The sequence below is a fragment of the Gymnoscopelus braueri genome (genome assembly GCF_963280865.1).
Source record: "Gymnoscopelus braueri genome assembly, chromosome: 20".
In the NCBI taxonomy this organism is placed as follows: domain Eukaryota; kingdom Metazoa; phylum Chordata; class Actinopteri; order Myctophiformes; family Myctophidae; genus Gymnoscopelus; species Gymnoscopelus braueri.
Genome location: NC_137622.1, coordinates 15,676,602 through 15,700,241, shown reverse-complemented (window position 1 = coordinate 15,700,241; position 23,640 = coordinate 15,676,602). Strand labels below are relative to the sequence as shown.

General features: G+C 43.0%; 1 protein-coding gene across 1 annotated transcript in view; it reads left to right on the top strand.

Annotated features, from left to right (window-relative positions):
- tenm2a (teneurin transmembrane protein 2a) overlaps positions 1-23,640 on the top strand; it is a gene marked incomplete at both ends in the record, with an annotated part of 243,147 nt that overhangs the window by 144,376 nt on the left and 75,131 nt on the right. Inside the window, 1 exon segment of the mRNA XM_080416486.1 lies at positions 5,908-6,139. Within this exon segment, the coding sequence (XP_080272612.1) occupies positions 5,908-6,139 (232 nt within the window).

Below are 23,640 nucleotides of genomic sequence, written 5' to 3'. Positions count from 1 at the left end.
CATAAAAGTGACTAGAAACTTTGTCTGTTTTATAACCATAACTGTTACTATCTACATAAGAGATGATGTTTTGGTATGAAAACCACATTTTTAATTTAACCAGGCAGTATTATCATAATTCACCCATTTTCAACCTATCGTCATATAATTGGTCCTCACTAATAATGCTCATTATAATAAGGTACCATTTTTGTGTACTCACTCTGGGTCTCAGAGGAGGGCTGTGGACAGTTCAGAAACCCGCTTACCAGTGATATTATCACTAGGCAGGTTTGGTGAATTAAAACATACTTTGTTTTAAATAATGTTGTTATAATTAAATGGCTTCTATATAGCATGCTAACTTTCCAGGAATAGAAAGCCTGAAGTTTCTATTAGTTTGGATTCCCCATCGATGATGTCACTGGTAGGTGGTTTTCTGAACTGTACACAGCCCTCCTCTGAGGCAAAAATTGTACCATATTATAATGAGCATTAATAGTAGTTAGGACCATGAAGATAGTTTGAAAATGGCACGTGTATACAGTATATGCTCAGGACAACCCGGCTTTGCACTCAGAGTGTGTGCTGAGTGCTCCCAGAGCAGAACGGTCTGAATCATCAAACTGTGATATCTGAGCGATCAGTGAGCACCTGGGATGCGCTCCAGTGCTCTCAGGGCGCTTCCAAGCACATCCATGGTGGACAGTGGATACAGACAGAGAGAGTTCAACAGAGGACAACCAGGGTTTATATACGGGAGAGGTGATAAGCTCATGGATGGCAGGTGTGTTGGCTGATGAAGGTGTTGAAGGCAGGTGTACAGGTTCCAAGTGAGTGAGCGGCAGGACAGAAACTGACACATGCACACGTGCACGCACGCACACACACACACACACACACACACACACACACACACACACACACACACACACAGAGACACACACACACACACACACACACACACACACACACACACACACACACACACACACAGACGAACAAATGAATACAAACTGGTCTAAGGTACCAGTTGGCTGGGGATGGTCCTGGTGAAAGACACATTTATAATCCATTATGATTACATGTATAATGCATTATAATGCTTCATAACACTCATTATAAATGTTTAAAATCAACACATAAATCAATGGGTAACATAATTAAAACATAATTACACATTATAATGCATTATAGACTGGACCTTTAAGTAAAGTGTTACCTTGTGACCTTGTAGATCAGCATTTTTCTTTTTTGACATATTTGAATATTAGGCGACAGATGAGGTGAGCCAAGTGACAAGCGTCTCGGCACGTCTGTAGTCCCTGATGGCCGACGGTAAAAGTTGGCCAAGGAACCGCTGAAACTGTTCAAGCGAAGATGCCACAGCCTAGATCTTTTTCCGGGTCTTTCATCACCTGCCCACTCTCAGTGATGTGACCCAGGAAGCTGACAGAGCTGAAATGGAACTCCCATTTCTCTGCTTTAATAAATGGCTTGCACTCCAGAACTCTCTGGAGAACCCGCCTGACAAACTGGATATGTGCTTGTGCCGTGAGAAAAGGGTAAACTTGTGTGTGTGTGCACGTGAATAGAAAGTTTTTGGTTTTATGTTTTTTTTTTAATATTTCAGTGCTATAGAAGTGTTCAGAAGATGGGATGTTGTCACAGTTATTTCACATTTTCAGCAGTGATGTGGGGAGGTTAAGTCAATTCCAAGTCATACAGCATTTATTTATGCGAGACGCATTTTAGCAGAACAGTTTTGTCACGAAATGGAAAAGGAAAAAAATGGCAAACAAAGCAAATAAAAACAACAGAGGGCCGGGGGTGATAAAGGCAAGGAAAGCAGCAATGAGGCTGGAAGGAGGAGGTTTTATGAAGGCTGTACTACTTATATGAATATGAAAAATGAAACACATGCACTTGCGTCACACCACCAAATATTGTGTAACTCTTTCTCTCTCTCCCTCTCTCTCTTTCTCTCTCTCTGTCTCTCTCTGTCTCTCTCTGTCTCTCTCTCTCTCCCCCTCCTGAGAGCATGCAGTGACAGATGTTACATGTCATTCCCATGTAGTGGAGGTCAGCTCTCTGCCATCTTGCGCTAATCTCCTTCGTCTCCTATCTCCTCTCCTTTCATGAGCATCTGTTCTTCAGTGGCTCTGTGGGTGACACCTGGGTCCTAGTGGCGAGGAATCAGGTCAACTCTCCCACAGCTGCATTCATTGGAGCTGTACACTGTCCCCCTACATGTATCTGTAGGATGCTGTATACAGTACATGTACTGCAGGGGTGCCCACACTTTTTAGACTTGACAACTACTTTTAAAATGACCAGCTCAACATGATCTACCAACCAAAAAAATATTATCCCATTGCTGAAAATACTTAAAAAATGTACCTGAGGGGGCTGTTCAAAATTGGGAAAACTCCATGTTTCTTTTCTTCGGAATAGCCAAGCTGGTGTTACATATAAGGCAAACGCACTTGAAATGGACATAGCGGAAAAAAATAGGCTTCTTCCCATGCTGTATGGAAGTGTTTTAGCAGCATGGCATGCGGTCTACCTGCACCTCTGATGTACTGTATCTGTAGCAGCTGTATTATCCTGGGAGAAGACCTCAAGAGGCGGCTGTTCGTAGCTGCAGTGGTGTCAGTACTGCTGTATGGGGCTGAGACATGGACCCTCACAGCACAACAGGAAAGGGCCCTGGATGGAGCCTACACAAGAGTGCTACGAATGGCACTAGGTGTCACATGGACGGACCACATCAGAAATGTGGTCCTCTGTGGGGACCTACCACGGGTCACATACAAGGTCAGAGAGATGAGGCTGGCAGGGCACTGCGTCAGGCACCCGGAACCAAACTGACAGTGTTGGAGCCAACCCAGGGCAAAGCCAGGAAAGGCAAGAAGCGCACCACCTATATAGATGCACTGCGGCGCGACAGCTTAGCTAACAACACTGTAGAGCTCAAGACCCTGATGCTAGATAGGAGAGTGTGGAGGGCAGCGATTCAGGAGTCCCGAGGTGGTGTTGGCTAGACCGCACTCCTCTCGCATGGCATCGGGCTCACTGCCCCCCATACATGTATCAGTAGCTAGTGGAGGACCTCTGGAAGTGAGGTTGAAAACGATGTCTATATTGATATATGGAGGTTGTGGTTCACACATTACTGCAGAGTTCCATATCGGCAGCTCAATATTTGACTGTATGCGTGTGAACCTGTGTGTGTGTGTGTGTGTGTGTGTGTGTGTGTGTGTGTGTGTGTGTGTGTGTGTGTGTGTGTGTGTGTGTGTGTGTGTGTGTGTGTGTGTGTGTGTGTGTGTGTGTGTGTGTGTGTGTGTGTGTGTGTGTGTGTGGTGTATAGCTACAGATTGTCCCTTGAATATCTCAGTGGGATTAGACCCTCAGCTGGCAAATATCGAAACGGAGCAGAGGGACGAAAGAGAAAGAGAGACGACATTTCTCTATTTCATGCTTTGTATTTTTTTCCTTATCTCACTCAAGAGAGGATAAGAGGTGAAGGGAAGGTATGATATCTCCGCCGCCTGAGAAAAGCAATTCTCTTCCTCCGCCGCTTTCCCCTCCCAGACGTGCATATGCACAACATGCTGCATATGCATGCGTACACAAGCGTAGACAATCCTTTGATCAGTGGGACAAAGGCAACGTGCAAACAAACACTGCGATGAGTTCCGCACTCAGATGTGTAAAATAATGATGAAAGTACCTCATATGATATTGATAAGTAAGCCAGAGCCGCATGTCACTGAGCCAGAACACAAGAAAATCTAACAACATCAATGGCTCACTGTGGACGGCCAGCCAAGCAGTATTTCCATTTAGACGTCTAACCTCAGGGAAGACGAGGCGAGCATTGTTTGTCATGACGTGAATAAAAGTGTTGATCAGAAATGCGCGTTGAACTCGTCAAACTCTATCTCACCCCGTAGCGCTCCTCAGCCCTTCTATCACTTGTTGTTGCCTATTTCTTTAAATAAATGTTGGTTATGCTATGCAGATGTATGTTGGTTACTTGTTCAAATGTGCAACGTTATATTATTTAGGTGGAAATATACGGTTTTCTTGACGACAAATGTAGGTTTATTTTGGACAGCATGTTGTTTAGACAGATGCTAGGTTTGATGTTTACCTTGTGTCCCAGTTACTTTGAAGCACATACATTTTCTCGCACTTGTCATTTGTTGACTGGGGATGGGTTCCTGCCATTTACTCTGCAAACTCTTGCAATTTGTATCTCGCTCTCGACTGAGAGCATCTGCTCAATGCCCAAATTGTACATTGTAAATTGTGTCTTCTAGTAGAGCTCACTGAGTACCTGAGTATCTGCATCTGCTATTATCCTGTACTCGGTGTGAAAGATGCAAACTGTGCCAAACTCTCCTATACTGTACAGTATGTGGTCTATTGATTTTCTGTAAACACACACACACACACACACACACACACACACACACACACACACACACACACACACACACACACACACACACACACACACACACACACACACACACGTCCATACACGCGCACACACACACACAGGCTGAGAGCTCCTCCACAGAGTGAGGGAGGTATCATTGTTGATGTGTGAATGGGTGTTTCTGTCTGAGTCATCCAGGCTTGTTTTTCAGCTCTGTCTCTCTCAGCAGTCCATTAGCTCGCTGTTGGGGGAGCTGGTATTGGTTTCTAGCTGACAACAACATGTTCCTCAAGTCTGAGAGCATCGAGATGAGCACCCACTCTGCTCTAATATAGCTAATACACACATACACATGCTCACACACACTCTTCCTGTTCCTTCGAAAGTAGGGGCGCGAGGCTGAATAAGATACTGTGGAGAGTAAAAAGGTGAAGTCCAGAGAGTTCGATTTCGTCTATCGTACCATATGAAACCCAGCATGACTTTTTTCACGCGTGTGTGTGTGTGTGTGTGTGTGTGTGTGTGTGTGTGTGTGTGTGTGTGTGTGTGTGTGTGTGTGTGTGTGTGAAACGAGTTTGATATCCCAGCAGCACTTGTGTCTCTTTGTGTTGTGTCGTCCAGCGTAAACCGTTGCTCCCATGTACAGTAGGGCTGCAACTTTCGATAATTGTATTAGCGTCTACTCTATTGATTACTGTTTTAATTAGTTGAATAATTGAGAAGCAATTTTTTTTTCCTGTGAGAATTAGACACTCAGTGGCCTGGTGCTCAAGCCCTATTGTATACTTAAACTGAAAATTTCCCATCTACAAGTGCACAACGCGTCACGATGCAACGCGTTGTGAGCTCGCTGATCGGCTATTTTCAAGAATCTTCGATTTTTTTATTTAAATCGATTATATAGATTTTTTTAACCAATTCAATCCTGGAACGCATCTCTGTCATTTTAGATTTCTTTGGATATATAAATAGCAGATCTACAAGCTCATAGCACGGCACATTTTTTTTTTTTATCTTGAACATTTGTGCAAATCTTTGAATACATAAATTTTTTTAAACAACATTTTTATCTCAAATCTTTGCTTCTGGGGGTCCCTGGAATTAAATAATCTGAGATGGGGGTCCGCCGCCAAATAAATATAATGTTGGGGGTCCTTGACATGAAAATGTTTTGAGCACCACTGATATAGCAACAATAGTTTTTTCAAAAAACTGTTTAGAAGACATTTTGTCAAATGTTTGACAAGATTTGCACACATTTTCAAGATTTTTCAAAAATAGCAGATCTACAAGCTCATAGTGCGGCACTCGCTATATCTGCTGTCTTTGAATAGCCAAAGAAATGACATGACAGAGATGTGTTCCTGGATTGAACGGGTTAAAATACCATTGGTTAAATTGATTCGTGCGAGTTAACTGTGGTCACCCCTGCTCCTATAGTAAGCTCTTCCGCTCTTCTTCCTCTCCTCTCCCTCACACAGGGGTCAACAACCATCACAGTCAGTCCACGCTGCGGCCTCCTCTGCCTCCGCCTCACAACCACCAGACGCTCTCCCACCACTCTGCCAACAGCCTGAACAGGAACACGCTGAGGGGGGGACGCAACCCCATCCACGCCCCGCCTCCGGGCCCCGGAGACGGGCCGACCACTCCGGAATCTGTCCAGCTTCAGGACAGTTGGGTCCTCAACAGCAATGTTCCCTTGGAGACCAGGTCAGAACATCCCCTCCCAGGGGGACCTTACTCAATGTGTGTGTGTGTGTGTGTGTGCGCGCTCACGCGCGTGTCCGTCAACCTCGAAAACAACAGTATAATAATATGAATCATTATTATTTTGTGTATTTAAAACATAAATCCGTCAGAGATAACCTTTAAAACAAATCACCAAAGTGTAATCTCTAATATAATATAATATAATATATTATAATGTGTTTCACATTGTAGCATTGTGGTACATGTAGTAATCATAAAGTCAGAATGACGTTCAAGAAGAAAGAGTAAAGAAAAACAAAAAGTATGTACTCTGAGGGATCAATAATGATGTCTAGACTAGTGGACCAACAGTGTAAAGGAATTCTTTACACTGTCATAGTTTGCAAACTTCTATAAGATTTGACAGGGATTCAGATCTAGGGATGTTTTTATACAAACAAGTAAAGCCCAGTCCAGACCAATGATTCGCAATCGCAACGCAACTAGTGCAACCACTTGCAAGTTGCAACCACTTGCAACAAAATCCGTAAACCCATTAAAACCGGGAACTGCATCTGTGTAACCACTTTAACCATTATTTTATACTTTGGCTATTCAAAAATAGCAGATATACAAGCTCATTGAGCGGCACAGAGTGCCGCGCTATGAGCTTGTAGATCTGCTATTTTTTTTAAAGCGGGATTTTTTTGCAAATCTTTGAATATATATATACTTTTTTCAAGCGAGCATTTTTAACTCAAATCTTTGCTTCTGGGGGGGGGGGGGGGGGGGGGGCTGGAAAAAAAAATTTGAGATGGGGGGTCTGCAGCCAAATATGGGTTGCAGACCCCCATATTTGGCTGTCGTCCCAAAACTGGACAGTGACAGACGGTGACAGACACGAGGAGCAGAGATGCTTTACCGTTTCCATAGCACTTCAACCTGTTATGTTTATTGTATGTATTATAGATAGGCCTATATTCATCTTGCATACAAATATTAAATAGCTCTCTTTTCTTTTCTCCCATTCGCTCGTCTATTTTTCTCCCTCTCGTCAGGTACTGTACATGTGGTAAAAAAAGACTTGCGCTGTGTTTGCGTTTGAGTGTTTGTGTCACCCTCACACATACACAAACACACACACAGTGACAGCGCCGCTGTGTGTGTGTGAGAGAGAGAGAGAGAGAGAGAGAGAGAGAGAGAGAAAGGGAGAAAGAAAGACCATACTGCGTTTTTCCGCGATACGACGTGTGGCATCCTTTTGGGTGACTTTGTTGGAGTAGCTCTGTTATAAACATGATAATTCTGCCAAAAGGTTGATAAGCAGCTAGGTCTTCTTTTTCCTCCTTCCAAACCTCTCCCATTGTTTTTAGTTGTTTACATCTGTGTGCATGAGTGTTCCCAAAGAGAGCTACAGTATACATGCTCGGATTGGTTAACCCATTAAATCCGGGAACGCATCGGTGTCATTTTTAGATTGCTTTGGCTATCTTTGAATATATATAGCCCACAGCCAAATATCTAAAAAAAAAATCTAAATCCTAACAGTATGTTGCTATATCAGTGGTCCAAAATTCGTGGTCCAAAATAACGTGGTCCAAAAAAAAAACCTGGTGCAAAATTCCCCTTTAACACATTGCATGCCAGTCGCGTAGATCTACGCGAACCTATTTAAAGCCGCAGCGTGCCAGTCGCGTAGATCTACGCGAACCGCCGATTCCCATGTTAAGTGCCCCAGGTGCACTTTCCGAATTTTTTTGATCCATTTCCGTTTCCGGTTTCCGGTCGGAAACGGAATTATTCGGGTTCCGGTTTTTTCGATCGTATCCGCTTCCTGTCTGGGATCCTGTTTAAAACTCGATTTTCTCTGGTTGTTGTTTTTCTCCTCGCTGATCACTGTTTACCGTTCATCGGCTGTAGCTTCAAGATGGCGGCACGGATTTGGAAACTGTTTTCGCTGACCGTTTCTCACGGATCCGCTGTGTGTTTAGAACCAAATGAACGCGCACTTTTAACTTATTTAGCGAGGTCTGTGGCGACATGAAAAAAACTAAAAAACAACAATAAAACGCTGGCACTGGTGAGTACATTATGAGATTAAACTCTGGCATGGAATGTGTTAAGAGAAAGCAGTACGCTTGATATTAGTTAAAGAATACATATATATATATATAATATGTTGGTGTTGGCATGTCCTCTGTTTACGCATATACAGATTTCATTTAGACACTTCAGCTCAGAAATAACCAGACCGTTAATGAACCATTTACCATTTATTAACCATTACCATATTAACCATAACCCATATATGCAAAGCTATTGCATTCAAGTTTGGCGGTGTGACTCTGCTCATGTGATATTACAGATTCCTGTGCAAACATGTCACAGATCATTCCATCACAAATCCCCAGAGCAGAGCATTCAATTCAATTCAATTCAATTAAAGTGTCAAATCACAACAAGTTGTCTCAAGACGCTTTACATGTAGAGAAGAGACCCGACAATCCCACCCTGAGCAAGCAATTTGCGACAGTGGCAACGAAAAACTCCCTCTTAACTGGGAGAAAACGTCAGGCAGACCCTAGGCTCTAGGGTGGCGGCCTTCTGCCTCGACCGTGTCGGGGGAAAAAGGGAGAGGGAGAGACAGAGGAGAGACAGAAAGCATAAAATATAAGCATAAAATACAGTTTAACATAACATTGAACCTTCAATGCATAATTAAACAACCACAATCATAGTACAATCCAAACACACAGTACAATACACAGAATCATAGTACAACACAGAATCAACCTATAACAATAAAAACTAGATGCCACGGGGAGGAGGCCGGGGAGGTGGAGGAAATTTGAAAACAAGCAGCTGAACACACTGCTTAGACAGCGAAGTACGTAGACTGAACAGAGAACAGAGGCTGCTTAAATGAACCGCCCGAGTTGCCCTGTGGGTAAGAGGGCGTGAGTAATTAGCTTGAAGCGAATGAGAATGACAAGGTTGAACGTACTGACTTAAAGGAGTACGACTGTATAACTGATAGCGAATGGGGGGGGGTCCGGGGAGTGTGAATGAAGTACATAAACATTCTGCCTTCCGTGTCTACATGAACTATCGTGTTACTGAATTTCATTTAGACACTTCAGCTCAGAAATAACCAGACCGTTAATGAACCATTTACCATTTATTAACCATTACCATATTAACCATAACCCATATATGCAAAGCTATTGCATTCAAGTTTGGCGGTGTGACTCTGCTCATGTGATATTACAGATTCCTGTGCAAACATGTCACAGATCATTCCATCACAAATCCCCAACACGCGCTCACTTGCAGTGAGCAAATACAGCCACACCTTAATCTATATGAGAATGTTTATCAGTTGAAGCATCAAAAGTGACGCAATTTCATTTAAATCCATTTGATATAAATGAAATATGCTACGTGAATTAACTATGTGAGTGTCAGCAATGACACATTCCTTTAAATGCATACCGAGATGCCCTTCACATCTAAAACCGATATTCTGCAACAGCAGCAACTATTAGATGAACATTTGGCAAAATAGGCAAGTCGCGCTCGCCCGAGCGGTGACCTGATATAGAAGGAATATATTATTTAGTGGATTAACATGCTAAACCTACCATCATCTAAACCACCATTAAGCAGCGTGAGACCCCCCACGACCCATGCTTAATGGTGTACCATACTACGTGATAGCAATAGCACGACCAATCCCCAACATGCGCTCTCGGCAGAGAGCCACGCCTTAGCCTATATGAGAATGTGTATCAGTAAAAGCATCAAGAGATGCAATTTCATTTAAATCCATTTGATATAAATGAAATATGCTACGTGAATTAACTATGTGAGTGTCAGCAATGACACATTTCCTTTAAATGCATACCGAAGATGCCCTTCACATCTAAAAGCCGATATTCTGCACCAGCAGCAACTATTAGATGCACATTTGGCAAAACACTACAGTGCTTTGATGTTAAAGGAAATAAACTATTAAATTATGAATAACTATGTGTATAGTCGCAATGTCTAATTCCCTCTATATGATGGCAGCAATGCGAACCCTATTAGGAAAGTCGTGCCCGCCCGAGCGGTGACCTGATGTAGAAGGAATGTATTATTAGTGAATTACCCATGCTAAACCTACCAGCATGACCACCATTAAGCAGCGTGAGACCCCCCACGACCCATGCTTAAGGTATACCATACTGAGCAACATCGCCACACCTTGATCTAAATGAGATGTTAATCAGTTAAAGCATCAAGTGATGCCATTCCATTTAAATCCATATGATATAAATGAAATATGCTACATGGATTAACTATGTACTATAGTAAGTACTACTATAACCCATGCTAGACCTACCATGATCTAAACCACCATTAAGCAGCGTGAGACCCCCCACGACCCATGCTTAAGGTATACCACTAACCACCATTAAGCAGCGTGAGACCCCCACGACCCATGCTTAAGGTATACCACTAAACCACCATTAAGCAGCGTGAGACCCCCCACGACCCATGCTTAAGGTATACCACTAAACCACCATTAAGCAGCGTGAGACCCCCCACGACCCATGCTTAAGGTATACCACTAAACCACCATTAAGCAGCGTGAGACCCCCCACGACCCATGCTTAAGGTATACCACTAAACCACCATTAAGCAGCGTGAGACCCCCCACGACCCATGCTTAAGGTATACCACTAAACCACCATTAAGCAGCGTGAGACCCCCCACGACCCATGCTTAATGGTGTACCACTTTATGGTTAACCATCCCTTGATTATATCTAAACCACCATTAAGCAGCGTGAGACCCCCCACGACCCATGCTTGATGGTGTACCACTTTATGGTTAACCATCCCTTGATTATATCTAAACCACCATTAAGCAGCGTGAGACCCCCCACGACCCATGCTTAATGGTGTACCACTTTATGGTTAACCATCCCTTGAATTATATCTAAACCACCAATAAGCAGCGTGAGACCCCCCACGACCCATGCTTAAAGGTGTACCACTTTAAGTTTACCATCCCTTAAATGTACCTGACCCCCAACCTGCGCTCTGACAAGAGCAATACTTAACACACGATCAATTATGCAACTCCTGAATTATCCATAATTGATCACACATAACACTCATAGCTTTTTGAGCTGCAAAAATTTCATTCGTATTTAAACGAATATAATGTTCGTAAGCAGCAGACGACCAGGGACCCATGGCTTTTAAGTGAATAAAGAACCAACGATGCTGCTGAGTTGCTGCGCCAATCCGAAAGTAGTGAGGAGTATACGCTTGGGGCAGAGTCCACATTGCTGGCACACTGAACGCAGCCTGGCAGCAAACCACGCCCTTGACATGCCTTCCCATCATCCAAGACGACAGGATCATTTCCTCCAGGATTAACCTCCATTTCAGGTAGCAGACATAGAAAAGAACGGACAAAAGCGGTATCAGTTCTTACAATAAATGATATTCCATAATGATGATAACTGATTAGGAGTGCTTAATTTAAACATGTGAGCTTTCAGCAAAGCAATGCATTCCCATATCTAAGAACCCATAAGATGCTGATAGAACTAATTCCAAACAATCTCTACACGATATCTACATTAGATAGTTCCTTTCTCCACTTAATAAAGCTTAACCCGATGATCAATGTGACCTGCACTTCCCATAACTTCTCACAGCTAACTGCGTTCATCAAAACATGAGCCGAGTGATCCGCCGCTACTCTTGAGTCAAATCATGATTTAATTGATATTTCACAATATCACAACCCCAACGTGGAATGTAGCGATTTGAATATCCATGAAATTAGCTCAAAGCAACCATCCCAGACTACTTAAATATCCGAGATCATTAACGATCCATACCATTGATATTTATACACCTGAATTGTATAGACGCTGAATCCTTATAACATTGAGTGCGAGTGGATACGCAGATCGAGCAGTGAGCAGCCGACTAGCTTTCAGTAGACTTAACCAGGATGAGTTTTAGATTTGATTAATGAATGACCTGCCTCTCAAGCCTTCGGCAGAAGTAGATCCAGGTATACCACCGAGGTGATCTTGATTACTGCTGTGCAATGACCATGGCGCTGCAGTACAAATGAAGACTGGCAGCAACCCAGAACCTGAAGATTCCCAGCATCCATGGTGGACAGAAGGTCATGCCATCATCAACCTTGGATCACCATAATGGGCAGTCGCTCATGAAACAGAAAACAGAAGCAGAATAAGATCAAGCAATGAACAAATATCCTTTACAATGACATGGTTAAGCTAAAAGTGAGATAACGTTCACGTTAATTCATTCGTGCTTCATTAGTATAATCACAATCCAACCTAATGAATAACTAGTGCCATGTTCTGACCTCAACACGTGTGGAGGTACACAATAGACAGCTAACAGTAGCTTGAAGAGATAAGAAGCAGAGTAAAGTTTGAATGCTTTTACCTCTCCAGACCAAGATTCCAGCCAGTTTCATAACTGAAACAATCATGAGGGGTAGCACCAATAAATAATGTTCACTACAAACATCCAATGAATTAACACAAGCATAGCTACAAGGAATGGAATCTAGCATTAACTAGCATGAAACAAACACCTGGATGCTAGCATTAGCCCATCACCAAAGTGCCAACACAACTCTGCATTGGGAAAATCAATAATCAACGCCACGTGGCTACGATGCACGAGCATCTCAGCATAAGATTGCAACTACTAATACTTTACCCTTTAAATCTATTAATTACTTAATACCAATTACCTAATAAAACGTCCTTAGCCTTAACCTTAGAACCATAGAACCTTTTAACACTATAAATACTTTAACTCTAAACCGGCTTTAACACTACTAATACTTAAATACCTTAAACACTACTGATTATTTAATGCCTTTAACACTACTAATACTTTAATACCTTTACCATCAATACTATAAACAACCTTAAATATCCCACACATTTCTTCAGAACAGTACTCCTAGTATAAGAACTTATTACACTGACTTTGGAAACAACTCTTAAACGAACTCGGTGGCAAAGTAATATGTAGTTGAGCATCTACAACTAATCCCCCATTATAGCTACCTGTACTATAAGAACAATGAGTTGAAATAACCCCGCAGAATTTATCGACAGCTTCACTGAGTAAATTATACTTGAATATCCCGTTTAGTAAGTACCTGCTTAACATAACACTGCCTAGTTATATTACCATAATGCCTGCAAAATACACCATCCAGTTAAGAATCACTCTTGCCCCTTCTCACATTACTCTAACACACAGTAGAATTAAACTAATCCTAATATACTATGAAAAGCGGTTGCATGAACTACAATACCCATAGTGCTTTACTGAAAGCCACTTCCTGTAACTCCCAGCGTGATCTAGTGTGAGAGTGACGATACTAGCATAGACTCCCATACTAAGAATGGGATGCAGGAACTCTGACTATCTCAATGGGGACATTCCAATGATTGGAACTAAGCAACCCGCTTCGCAGCGGGATCAAATAGTGACGGAACTCTCTCCCTCTATGATTCTGGTTACTTCACGTCAACAGTTTGTGTGTGAGAATGTGTGTGCGTTTAAACCAAACTCCGTCTGTCTGATCCGACGCTATTTAACACCACAAAGATCACACGATAACCTCTATAATGATGATACACAGAAAGATCAATAGCATCACCTGGCATGAGAGATCATTGAAGACGATCAGGAAATAACTGCAGCAGCTTGGAAGTGGCTGTGTTCAACAGAATGACCGCAGCGCAGATCCGCCTCGATGTCGACTTGTGTTGATAATTACCAGGATATGTTACAGACTTAAAGCAGCGAAAATGAACCATTGGCATCCACCTATGGACCACGCTGTTTAGCGTCGTGCCCCACCTGATCTTTCACCCAACACAATGACGAGCACAATAACGAGCACAATCCGTGGTTACTGGTGAGTTGCAACAAACAAGTTGATGAAAAATTTGAAAACAAGCAGCTGATTTGAAAACAAGCAGCTGAACACACTGCTTAGACAGCGAAGTACGTAGACTGAACAGAGAACAGAGGCTGCTTAAATGAACCGCCCGAGTTGCCCTGTGGGTAAGAGGGCGTGAGTAATTAGCTTGAAGCGAATGAGAATGACAAGGTTGAACGTACTGACTTAAAGGAGTACGACTGTATAACTGATAGCGAATGGGGGGGGGTCCGGGGAGTGTGAATGAAGTACATAAACATTCTGCCTTCCGTGTCTACATGAACTATCGTGTTACTGAATTTATTTTCTATAGTTTTACTTTAGCAGACTGTGTTGAAAATGTTTAAACCAAAACAAACTATAATATGTTTTGAGACAACAAACAACAACAGCATATTTAATACATACTTTATCATAACGATATCATGTAATTTAAATCTTCATTATGTTATATAATAATATAAATATAATAACCTAATGCATGCAATACAATTCTATGGGGTTTAACCTTACTTGTAACATAGAGGATATGTCATTTAGAAATCAAAACTGACTCAGCCGTGATTTCCCTCTCATGTTCCGGTGAAGCCATTACTTTTTTTTCCTGTTCTCCTTTTTTTACTGCATATTACCGAGTTATCAGTTGATAGTAATGTCCCACTGGAAATAAGATGAGTCAAGCGTTGGGATCACAGTAAATGTATCTGACTGCTATTCAGGCCATAGCCGAGGTGCTAGCGGGAAGCGCGAGGCTATAGAATACTAACTAGACTTGGGCTGGTGCAGAGCGTCCGCTGTCTTTGTGTCACTGAGTGCATCATCTCCACTGCATCTTTCTAAGGCTACAAAGTCAGCCCCCAACCCCTCCCCCCCGCCCCCCCGCCCCAACCAAAACGGCAAATTGCAAATTGCCTCTGACTCTCAAGTGACGCGCAGTAAGATACAAAAGCGGTTATATTTCGAAACCATTAAGCGCGCGGCTCGACGTGAGAGAGCGAGAGAGCATCAAATACACAAACGGTGTCACAGTTCGGCCCCCCTCTTCACATGCTCTTGTACTGTACACAAAGAAGGAGCATTCACGCAGCGTATTACTATTCATGAGGCATGCAGCGCTGCACATGCACACATACTTATATCTATGTATGCTGTGTGTGTGTGTGTGTGTGTGTGTGTGTGTGTGTGTGTGTGTGTGTGTGTGTGTGTGTGTGTGTGTGTGTGTGTGTGTGTGTGTGTGTGTGTGTGTGTGTGTGTGTGTGTGTGTGTGTGTGTGTGTGTGTGTGTGTGTGTGTGTGTGTGTGTGTGTGCAGCACCGGTGCAGCATTGTGTGTCTGCTCTCTGGGCTGTGTAGTTGTGTTTCTCCTGCTGGGCGCCAGGGCTTCTAACCCCGGCTGGTCCCAGACCAGCTCCCCAGAGCTCCTGGCCCATGCAGTATTCATGAAGCCCGGCCATGTTTAATTCAGCTCCACTGATCTCAGGTCCACATTGCCTTCAGTATATGCAGCAGTTAGTGAAGGGTGGCCATGAACAGCAAAGCTCGCAGCAATAAATGCAAGCTATTTCCAGCCATAATTGCCTGGTTACCTGTGTATGCATCACCATGGTGATATGGATCCATGATTTGATGAAAGTAAAGTGATGTCTTATCATTGTGATTAATGTTATCATGTTGATTGGATACCCGGCAAGGCTGCTTTCAGCTCAGGTTTTGTGAGGCTACCAGGTTTAGGCCTGCCTGGTGGACACTAAAATCCTAAGTGGCAATTTTTGGGTCATTAAGCCCTCTCCACATCCATGCTCATGTGCGCGCACACGCACACACACACACACCCACACACACACACACACACACACACACACACACACACACACACACACACACACACACACACACGCTTACGCCTGCATGCATGCATGCTCACAACACGCTCAGCCTCTTTATCTGTGATGTTCCGCATGTGGCATGGCGCCTGTCGCTCTGCACAGAGCCCAAGGCAGCAGACAGATTTTCCAGCCCCGCCCCCTGAGTCCAGAGTGGGTCCTGGGTTTTAGGCACAGTGACAGCAGTGACTGGGTCAGCCGGCTGGTGCCGGTCCAACGCGTCCAGCCGGGCTGAGCCACAGAGCCACACTGTCTCTGGACCGATCCTCCATCTCATTATAACTAAGAGCTAGGAGGGGTGGGTGGGTGTGTGTGTGTGTGTGTGTGTGTGTGTGTGTGTGTGTGTGTTTTGGCTTACCCCACAAGAGAGACAGTAAGAGAATGAAGTGCGTGTCCATGAATCTGTCTATTTGGGGTTGTGATCATATGTAAATCCTGGCATTTGTTGTCCACACGTCATGGTAAATATGTATGCATGTACATGTATATTACTATAAGCATACAGTAAGCATGCAAATTCTATGTGCATTTGTGTTTGTGCGTGTGTGTGTGTGTGTGTGTGTCTGTCTGTCTGTCTGTCTGTCTGTCTGTCTGTCTGCCTGCCTGTCTGTCTGTCTGTCTGTCTGTCTGTCTGTCTGTCTGTCTGTCTGTCTGTCTGTCTGTCTGTCTGTCTGTCTGTCTGTCTGTGTGTGTGTGTGTTGGCTTACCCCACAAGGGACTGTGAGGTAGTAAGAGAATGAAGATTGATCACCTAAGAAAATGACAAAAACTGAAACAAGAAAGAAAGAAAGAAAGAAAGAAAGAAAGAATAAAGCAGATAATCATAAGTCAGGGGAGTAAGGGAGGATGGCATGGGAAGGAATGGTTTACACAGAATAGGGGAAGATAAAGACGGAGAGACGAAGGGAGAGAGAGAAGAATTGAGAGGTGATTGAAGGAGATTGTTTTTCTTTTGGGGAGGAGGAGAGGAGCAAGGAGGGGAAGAGATTGAGAGCCATAGAACATGGGTACATTTGCAGTGTGAGATAAATGACTAAAGATGGAGCTGCTGTGTGTGTGTGTGTGTGTGTGTGTGTGTGTGTGTGTGTGTGTGTGTGTGTGTGTGTGTGTGTGTGTGTGTGTGTGTGTGTGTGTGTGTGTGTGTGTGTGTGTGTGTGTGTGTGTGTGTGTGTGTGTGTGTGTGTGTGTGTGTGTGTGTGTGTGTGTACATCTCTGCTGGTGCTGTTGCATCTGTGTGTGTGTACCTAGTAAGTGCGTGGTCTTGCACACGTGCATGTGTTTGAGCGGTGGAGAGAAAAAAGCACCTGATTTCCAATCGGTCCCGTGGAGCCTCTCGGCCAGCTGATGCCAGTTTCAATCTCTCCCTCATCACAGGACGTTCCATCCCGCGGACCGCTCCTGGGGAGAAATAAGATCAGTGACGGGGTCGCACGTTCTCAATTTATCCGGGTGGAGGAGGTGGTGGTTGATGTGTGTGGGGGGGGGTTACTTTCAAATGCATGAGTGTCGAGATGGATCTGGAGATGCTACCTGTGGTTACAGCACCGCTGACATTTACAGCGAGTGTATTGTGTACGCAGAGATGGAGAGATGGAGGGGGATAGAAGGAGAGGCGTGGGAGGGTGGAGAGGAGAGCTGGAGCACGGTGGATGTGGCTAATAGACAGCCGAGAGGGAAGATTCACGACCTGCCATATGGCTGGCGTGGAGAATCCCCCAACGGAATGCAGTGCGACCTCGCGCTCCATGCCGCCACATAACATCCTCTGGAGTTCTTCTTTGAGGACCACTTCAATGAACGCTCACAGGAGACCAGATTGAGCTGGTTGCTACTCAGTTGAGTGGCGCTGAACCAAATGTATGAAAAAACATAACGCCTTTAACCTCAGCTCACATCGTGTCGACGCGTGAGCTTGTAGATTTCCTTTTTTATTTTATTTTTTACAAAAATGTAAACATTTTGCAGTGACCCGAGCATACTGTACCACATGGGCTCTAATGCCTGACAGCAAGTTCCCGGTTCAATTCCTGGCCGGTCGGACCATTTGCTAGCTGCTTTTCCTCTCTCTACACTGTACCCTAAAAAAAAGCCCTAAAAAATAGGTGGGAGGAAATGTTAAAAAGGTTTTTGATATATTTTGTTCTCTGATCACCTATAATGACATACCCATAATAGGGACAACAGGTTTAATGTTGTTAATTGTCCACAGTGAAGCACTGCTGTTAATCACATCATTCTAATTCAGCAGCTGGGGGAAATGTAACACTGCTGTTATCAACACTCTCCTCATGGAGGATCAGGCTGTTACATACTCAAGGCTGTTAATGACAGACCATGTTGTTGTTTCATCAAACAGGGCACTAAAACATTAAACAAGAGTGCTTGAAAGTTTAAAACGCCCTTTAATTCCATTTAATTATTAATTTGCTCATAAATTTAATTAGTTTATTAAGCTTAGTTGTCTAGTGAAATGAAAAATGGGGACAAGGACAAAAATCTTGAAAAACTGATTATGCAGCATAATATAATAATATTATGTATAGCAAGCAAGCATACTTATTCAATATCAGTACTTTTTTTTTCTTATTCAGAGCTCTCAGGAGTTAGAGGTTAGATTGTGTATGTGTTTAATTCACTGCTAGATTTGTTTAGAGATGTCATTCTTTTATCATGTCTGCCCTGTAATATTTGTGCATCTGTTTTATATTTTTAATATTACTGTTTATCAGATGGGGGGGGGGTTATTTTCATTCAAACGATGCGAGGATGAGGGCTAGCCAATGCCAACTATGGACTTGATTCAAGAAAGAAAAAGTTACAATCAGGGACTAAAACATTTTTTTTTTATCTGTATGTAAATATAATATAACTGCATAAGTGGTTGGATGTGGTCTCCCTACTCTTCCATTTATGAATATGGACCCTGTTATTGTGGAAGATATTTGAAGCAGACGTTGCACCGGTTAGGACAATACCATCTTTATTGTAGTTTGGACATCATTGCAATTAGAGGGAGATAATGGACATAAAACCTAAAGATTTAGCTTAAATGTATTGGCCAAAATATTTTTTTAAATAATCAGTCATTTGATTCTCAGTCCATCTGTGATCAGGGCCAACATGATAGATTTAGCTAATTCTGTCCTATTCAACTCATAGTTATTGTTTACCTGTTATCTTAGTTTGTAGCCTATCCTTGTTCTCCTTGAACTCTAATTCCTTGAACACGTACCCTGTTGTTGTATGATAAATGTTCGCATCTCTTCTTGCGACCTTGTAAGTCGCTCTGGATAACAGCACCTGCTAAACGCTTAAATTGTAAACTGCAATTATAGCACCGACAACTAAGAGAGTGACTTCCCACTGGGGCTGACCTCAGTAAAACTATTGTATTCCTTCAAGTTACCTTATAGATCACTGGATGGCAGTATCTATTAATTAGGTGTGATACAGGAGGATGAAGACTTACAGGTCCACTAGCCTTTCCTTCTCTGTAACATCCATTTATTATCACATTTACTATTTTTTGACACTCTTATCCACAAAGACAACAAATCCACCTTTTCATGTATATTATAAATAACCAAAAGGTGAAGGTCAAATATTCCAATTAATAGAGAAAAATTACATACATAATTTAACTACTTAAATTACATTTAAGCCTTATTTTATACTTTGTCGTGCGACGATGTAGTGCAGTGGAATCAAATGATGTACAACCTCACAAGCTTTGAGATTGGCTATTTTCCCATTTTTGCCTATTATGACATTTCATAATAGGCAACAGTCACTAGACCTGTTGACAAACACTCGGAAAACATTAAGGAAAATACAGTTTGAATAAAGATAACGATTGATAAAATGTCGATGGATAGAAAGGGGATTCAAATACAGAATTGGGACAGACTTTACAAAGATCATCTCCCCATGTTTACTTTACACTGTGGTCCTCTCAAACTCACAGAGCAGGTCTACTAATTGTCCTTGACCTCTTACTATGATATCCTCCCTTCCTGATCCTCAAAAACCACATGTTTGTAAGAGATGAGAAGATTGTGGAGTGGTGTGTGTGCGCGTGTATGTGTGTGTGTGTGTGTGTGTGTGTGGGGGGGGGGAGGTGTGTGTGTGTGTGTGTGTGTGTGTGGTGTGGTACATGTACGCGCATTGTGTGAGTGGGTGTATCGGTGAGTGTGTGCATAGTTGTGTGTGTGGGTGTGTGCGTGCATGTGTGTGTTGAAGGGGTAGAACACACTTGCTCAGGGGGGAATGCGAGCCTTGACTTTCTGCTAATTACCCAGCATGCTCTATGCTCTGTGGTTAATTGTCCAGGTCCTCCTCTTGCTCATTGGGGAGCAGGGTTGGAATGCAACAAAAACACTTCCACCCACTCTCTCCCTCTCTCCCTCTCTCCCTCTCTCCTTCTCTCTCTCCATCTCTCTCCCTCTCTCCTTCTCTCTCTCCATCCCTCTCTCCCCCCCTCTCTCGCTCTTTCGCTCCATCTCACAAGTCTCCTCTCATCTCACCGCCTCTCTTCTGTTGCTAAAAGCGCTATATGGATCCAAATTATTTTTGGTGACACACTGGACAAACCTATGAGAGAAATCCTGCATAATATATTCCCACTCAAAGTGTACGTGCGTGCGTGTGTCCATAGGTGCTAGTGCCTGTTTACATGTAAGACAGGACATATAGCTGTTGGATGACAGCAAACTGGTAATAGTTGGAGTTGCCGGCAGGTTGGGCTGAGGGAGGGGGCTGTCTGTCAGCTCCCTCTAATTATGTGTGATGTCTCTACGCTGGACTACTGTCACAAATGTACAATATTTACTCATACCCAAGCACACCAAGCACACCCTCTCTCTTTCTCTCTCTTGCACACGTGCACGCACACGCACGCACGCACACACACACACGCACACACACACGCACACACACACACACACATTTCTCTAATGATAGTGTTGTGATTGCTGGCTGCCTGCTATGGTTAAGCCCCTCCACAGGCCTCCACAACATAAATCAATGTCAATTACCTCCCCAGAGCACATTAGACACTTTCCATTCCCACTCATAATTAGTACAGTCCATAGACATATTCCCTTCTCATACCAGCCTCGTCTGTGCAGCAGCCCCTCAAAGAGAAAGGCAACAAAGACTACTGAGATTCACACACACGGATACATAGAGCCACATGGGGACATATGCACACTTTATCACTGTGCATGACATGGAATGCATGTAATTCATCAATGCACTTTCTCCACTAGCGCTCTGCCATACACACACACACACACACACACACACACACACACACACACACACACACACACACACACACACACACACACACACACACACATTGTATCATATTGTAATTAATTTGCTCTGCCCGTGACATACTAAGTTAGTTGAAAGTGAAACCAACGTTGGGTGACATTTTTCTGTGTGTGTGTGTGTGTGCACGGTGCGCACATGCACATTCAACTCAGTCCGAGCTGTCTTAATGCTGTCTTTAGCCTCTTTCAAAGAGTTTACTGTGCTAACGATCAGCAAAGCAGAAAGAAAGAGGAAGACAATGAATGACAATAAGGGAGGGAGTAATGTTATGTGTAAGGAGTACTGTGAATGTACTTGTGTTATATTATATAGATGTTGTATATATCTTGTCTTTTCTGAGAATTTCCCAAACGGTTTACTAGGAAATATGGTACTAACTTTTCTGGGTTTTAAATATGAAGGGGTAAATCATCTGCATACTGACACCTCATGGTACATTTTTCTCGTCATCCCTCTGAGAATTATTTGTTTGGAATGTAGAGGTATTGCAAGGCTGAACTGCCAAATAAAATATGAAGGGGGCTAAACAGCAGGCTTGTCTTGTATCTCTGTGGAGAGGATAGTATTTGGTGATATTATTAGTGTTGACAGAGCTTTAGGCACTGAATATGATATTTTGATCAAGCAAAAATAGTTGAGCCAAACCAATTTTTTAGCACTGCAGTAGTCCCACTCAAACCTGTCAAAAGCCTTTTCAGCATCTCGATAAATAACAACTCCAGGCTGCATGGTTAGGTAGTCTGTGTATAAAATGTTAAATAGGCGTCGCACATTAAAGTAGGACTGCCTCCCTGGTATAAAGCCTGGATCAGGATCTATTACCCTTATCAGACAACGTCACACTGATAAGAACCAGTATGCGCGCGCAGGCCGGCACCAAATGAACCCTAACGCTCATAAGATGCAATGGAAAAGTGGTCACTGCACTTACGTGTAAAAATGCATCCATCAAACTTTCAGATGCTGTTTTTCTCCCAGTATGGAGGAAGAATGCTTAGGATTTTTACTGTGATCGCTCTTGAAATATATAATCCTTGGTTTCTGTTCATAATTTACGATAATAATGTATAATAATTTATTAAAGGATCTACACCATGAATTTAAAAATATATTTGATATTTAATATCATATGGTGTATGTCCCTCAAACCTTTTTCAAAAGGTTTGAGCCTAAATCATCACTCAGATATACTCATCCAAGTCAATTGTCTCTGGCTTATACAGCACTTTCAGCTGCAATACCAAACGTCCTCATGGGCAGGGGGGGCTACTGAGCAATTCTGTCTGTTAATAAAAAAATATATTTAAAAAAGTATTTAAAAACAAAAAAAAAAAAGGAAAGATTCTGCATAAAAAGAAGCATCTAAGAAAAATACAAAATCGAAAAAAAAAACACTTTGAACATTTTTGAACAATTCCACAAGTGTTTGAGGTCCCTGTTTCACCCACTTCCGGGGGGCGGAGCAAAATCCGAGCCCGAAGTATTTGTTCGTAGACCCCCACTTAGGGGGGGTAGAAAAAGTTTCGGAGCGATTCGGGCACTTTTCATTTAACATTGGGTTTGCCATCATTAATGTTTGTGACATCAGAAACATTTCCATTCTGAGATCGCCTGTTCAGACACGCCCATTCTGGAAATCCATGAAATGAGAAGGAATGACTGAATTTAAAAAAAATACATTTTTTGGGTACAAGAGACACTGGGGACCCCAAAAAATACAAAAAAACAAGAAAAAAGTGATTTTCATGGTGTAGACCCTTTAAAGCAGTTGTCCCCCAAACCCCACCTCCAGTGGCTGTCATTAGAACGGAGGGAATGCTCTATCTATGATCACGGCACCAGAGCCTGCTGGGCTGCAAAAGCCTAATTTATGCTCCGTCCCGCGAAGGTGACGAGCGCAGAGAACGGCCGAGAATAGCAGACCTCCAAGCTCAAAACGGTCGCATCCGTGACACGGTTGTGAGCTTGTTTGTCAGCTATTCTCGGCGCGTAATACTGTTGTGTGATGAAGTATATGTCTAGGGCACGCCTCACTAGCCAACACACAAGAGGAAGGTTGAATGAAACAACAGATTTGGGGATCTGTTGGGAATTGATGACATGAAACAGTCACCTGTGCGTCCAGTCTCAATGTTTGTAAACAAATAATTGGTCTATAATAGTGGTAATAACAGTCTCCAGATGATGAGAGAGGGCCTTATCTGGTATGAGCAGCATAGCAGTCTAATTGGGTGGTAGGAGCAACACTCCAGGGGGGTCTTTATCCTTTTTAACAGTACAGAAATTGTGGCCTTTGT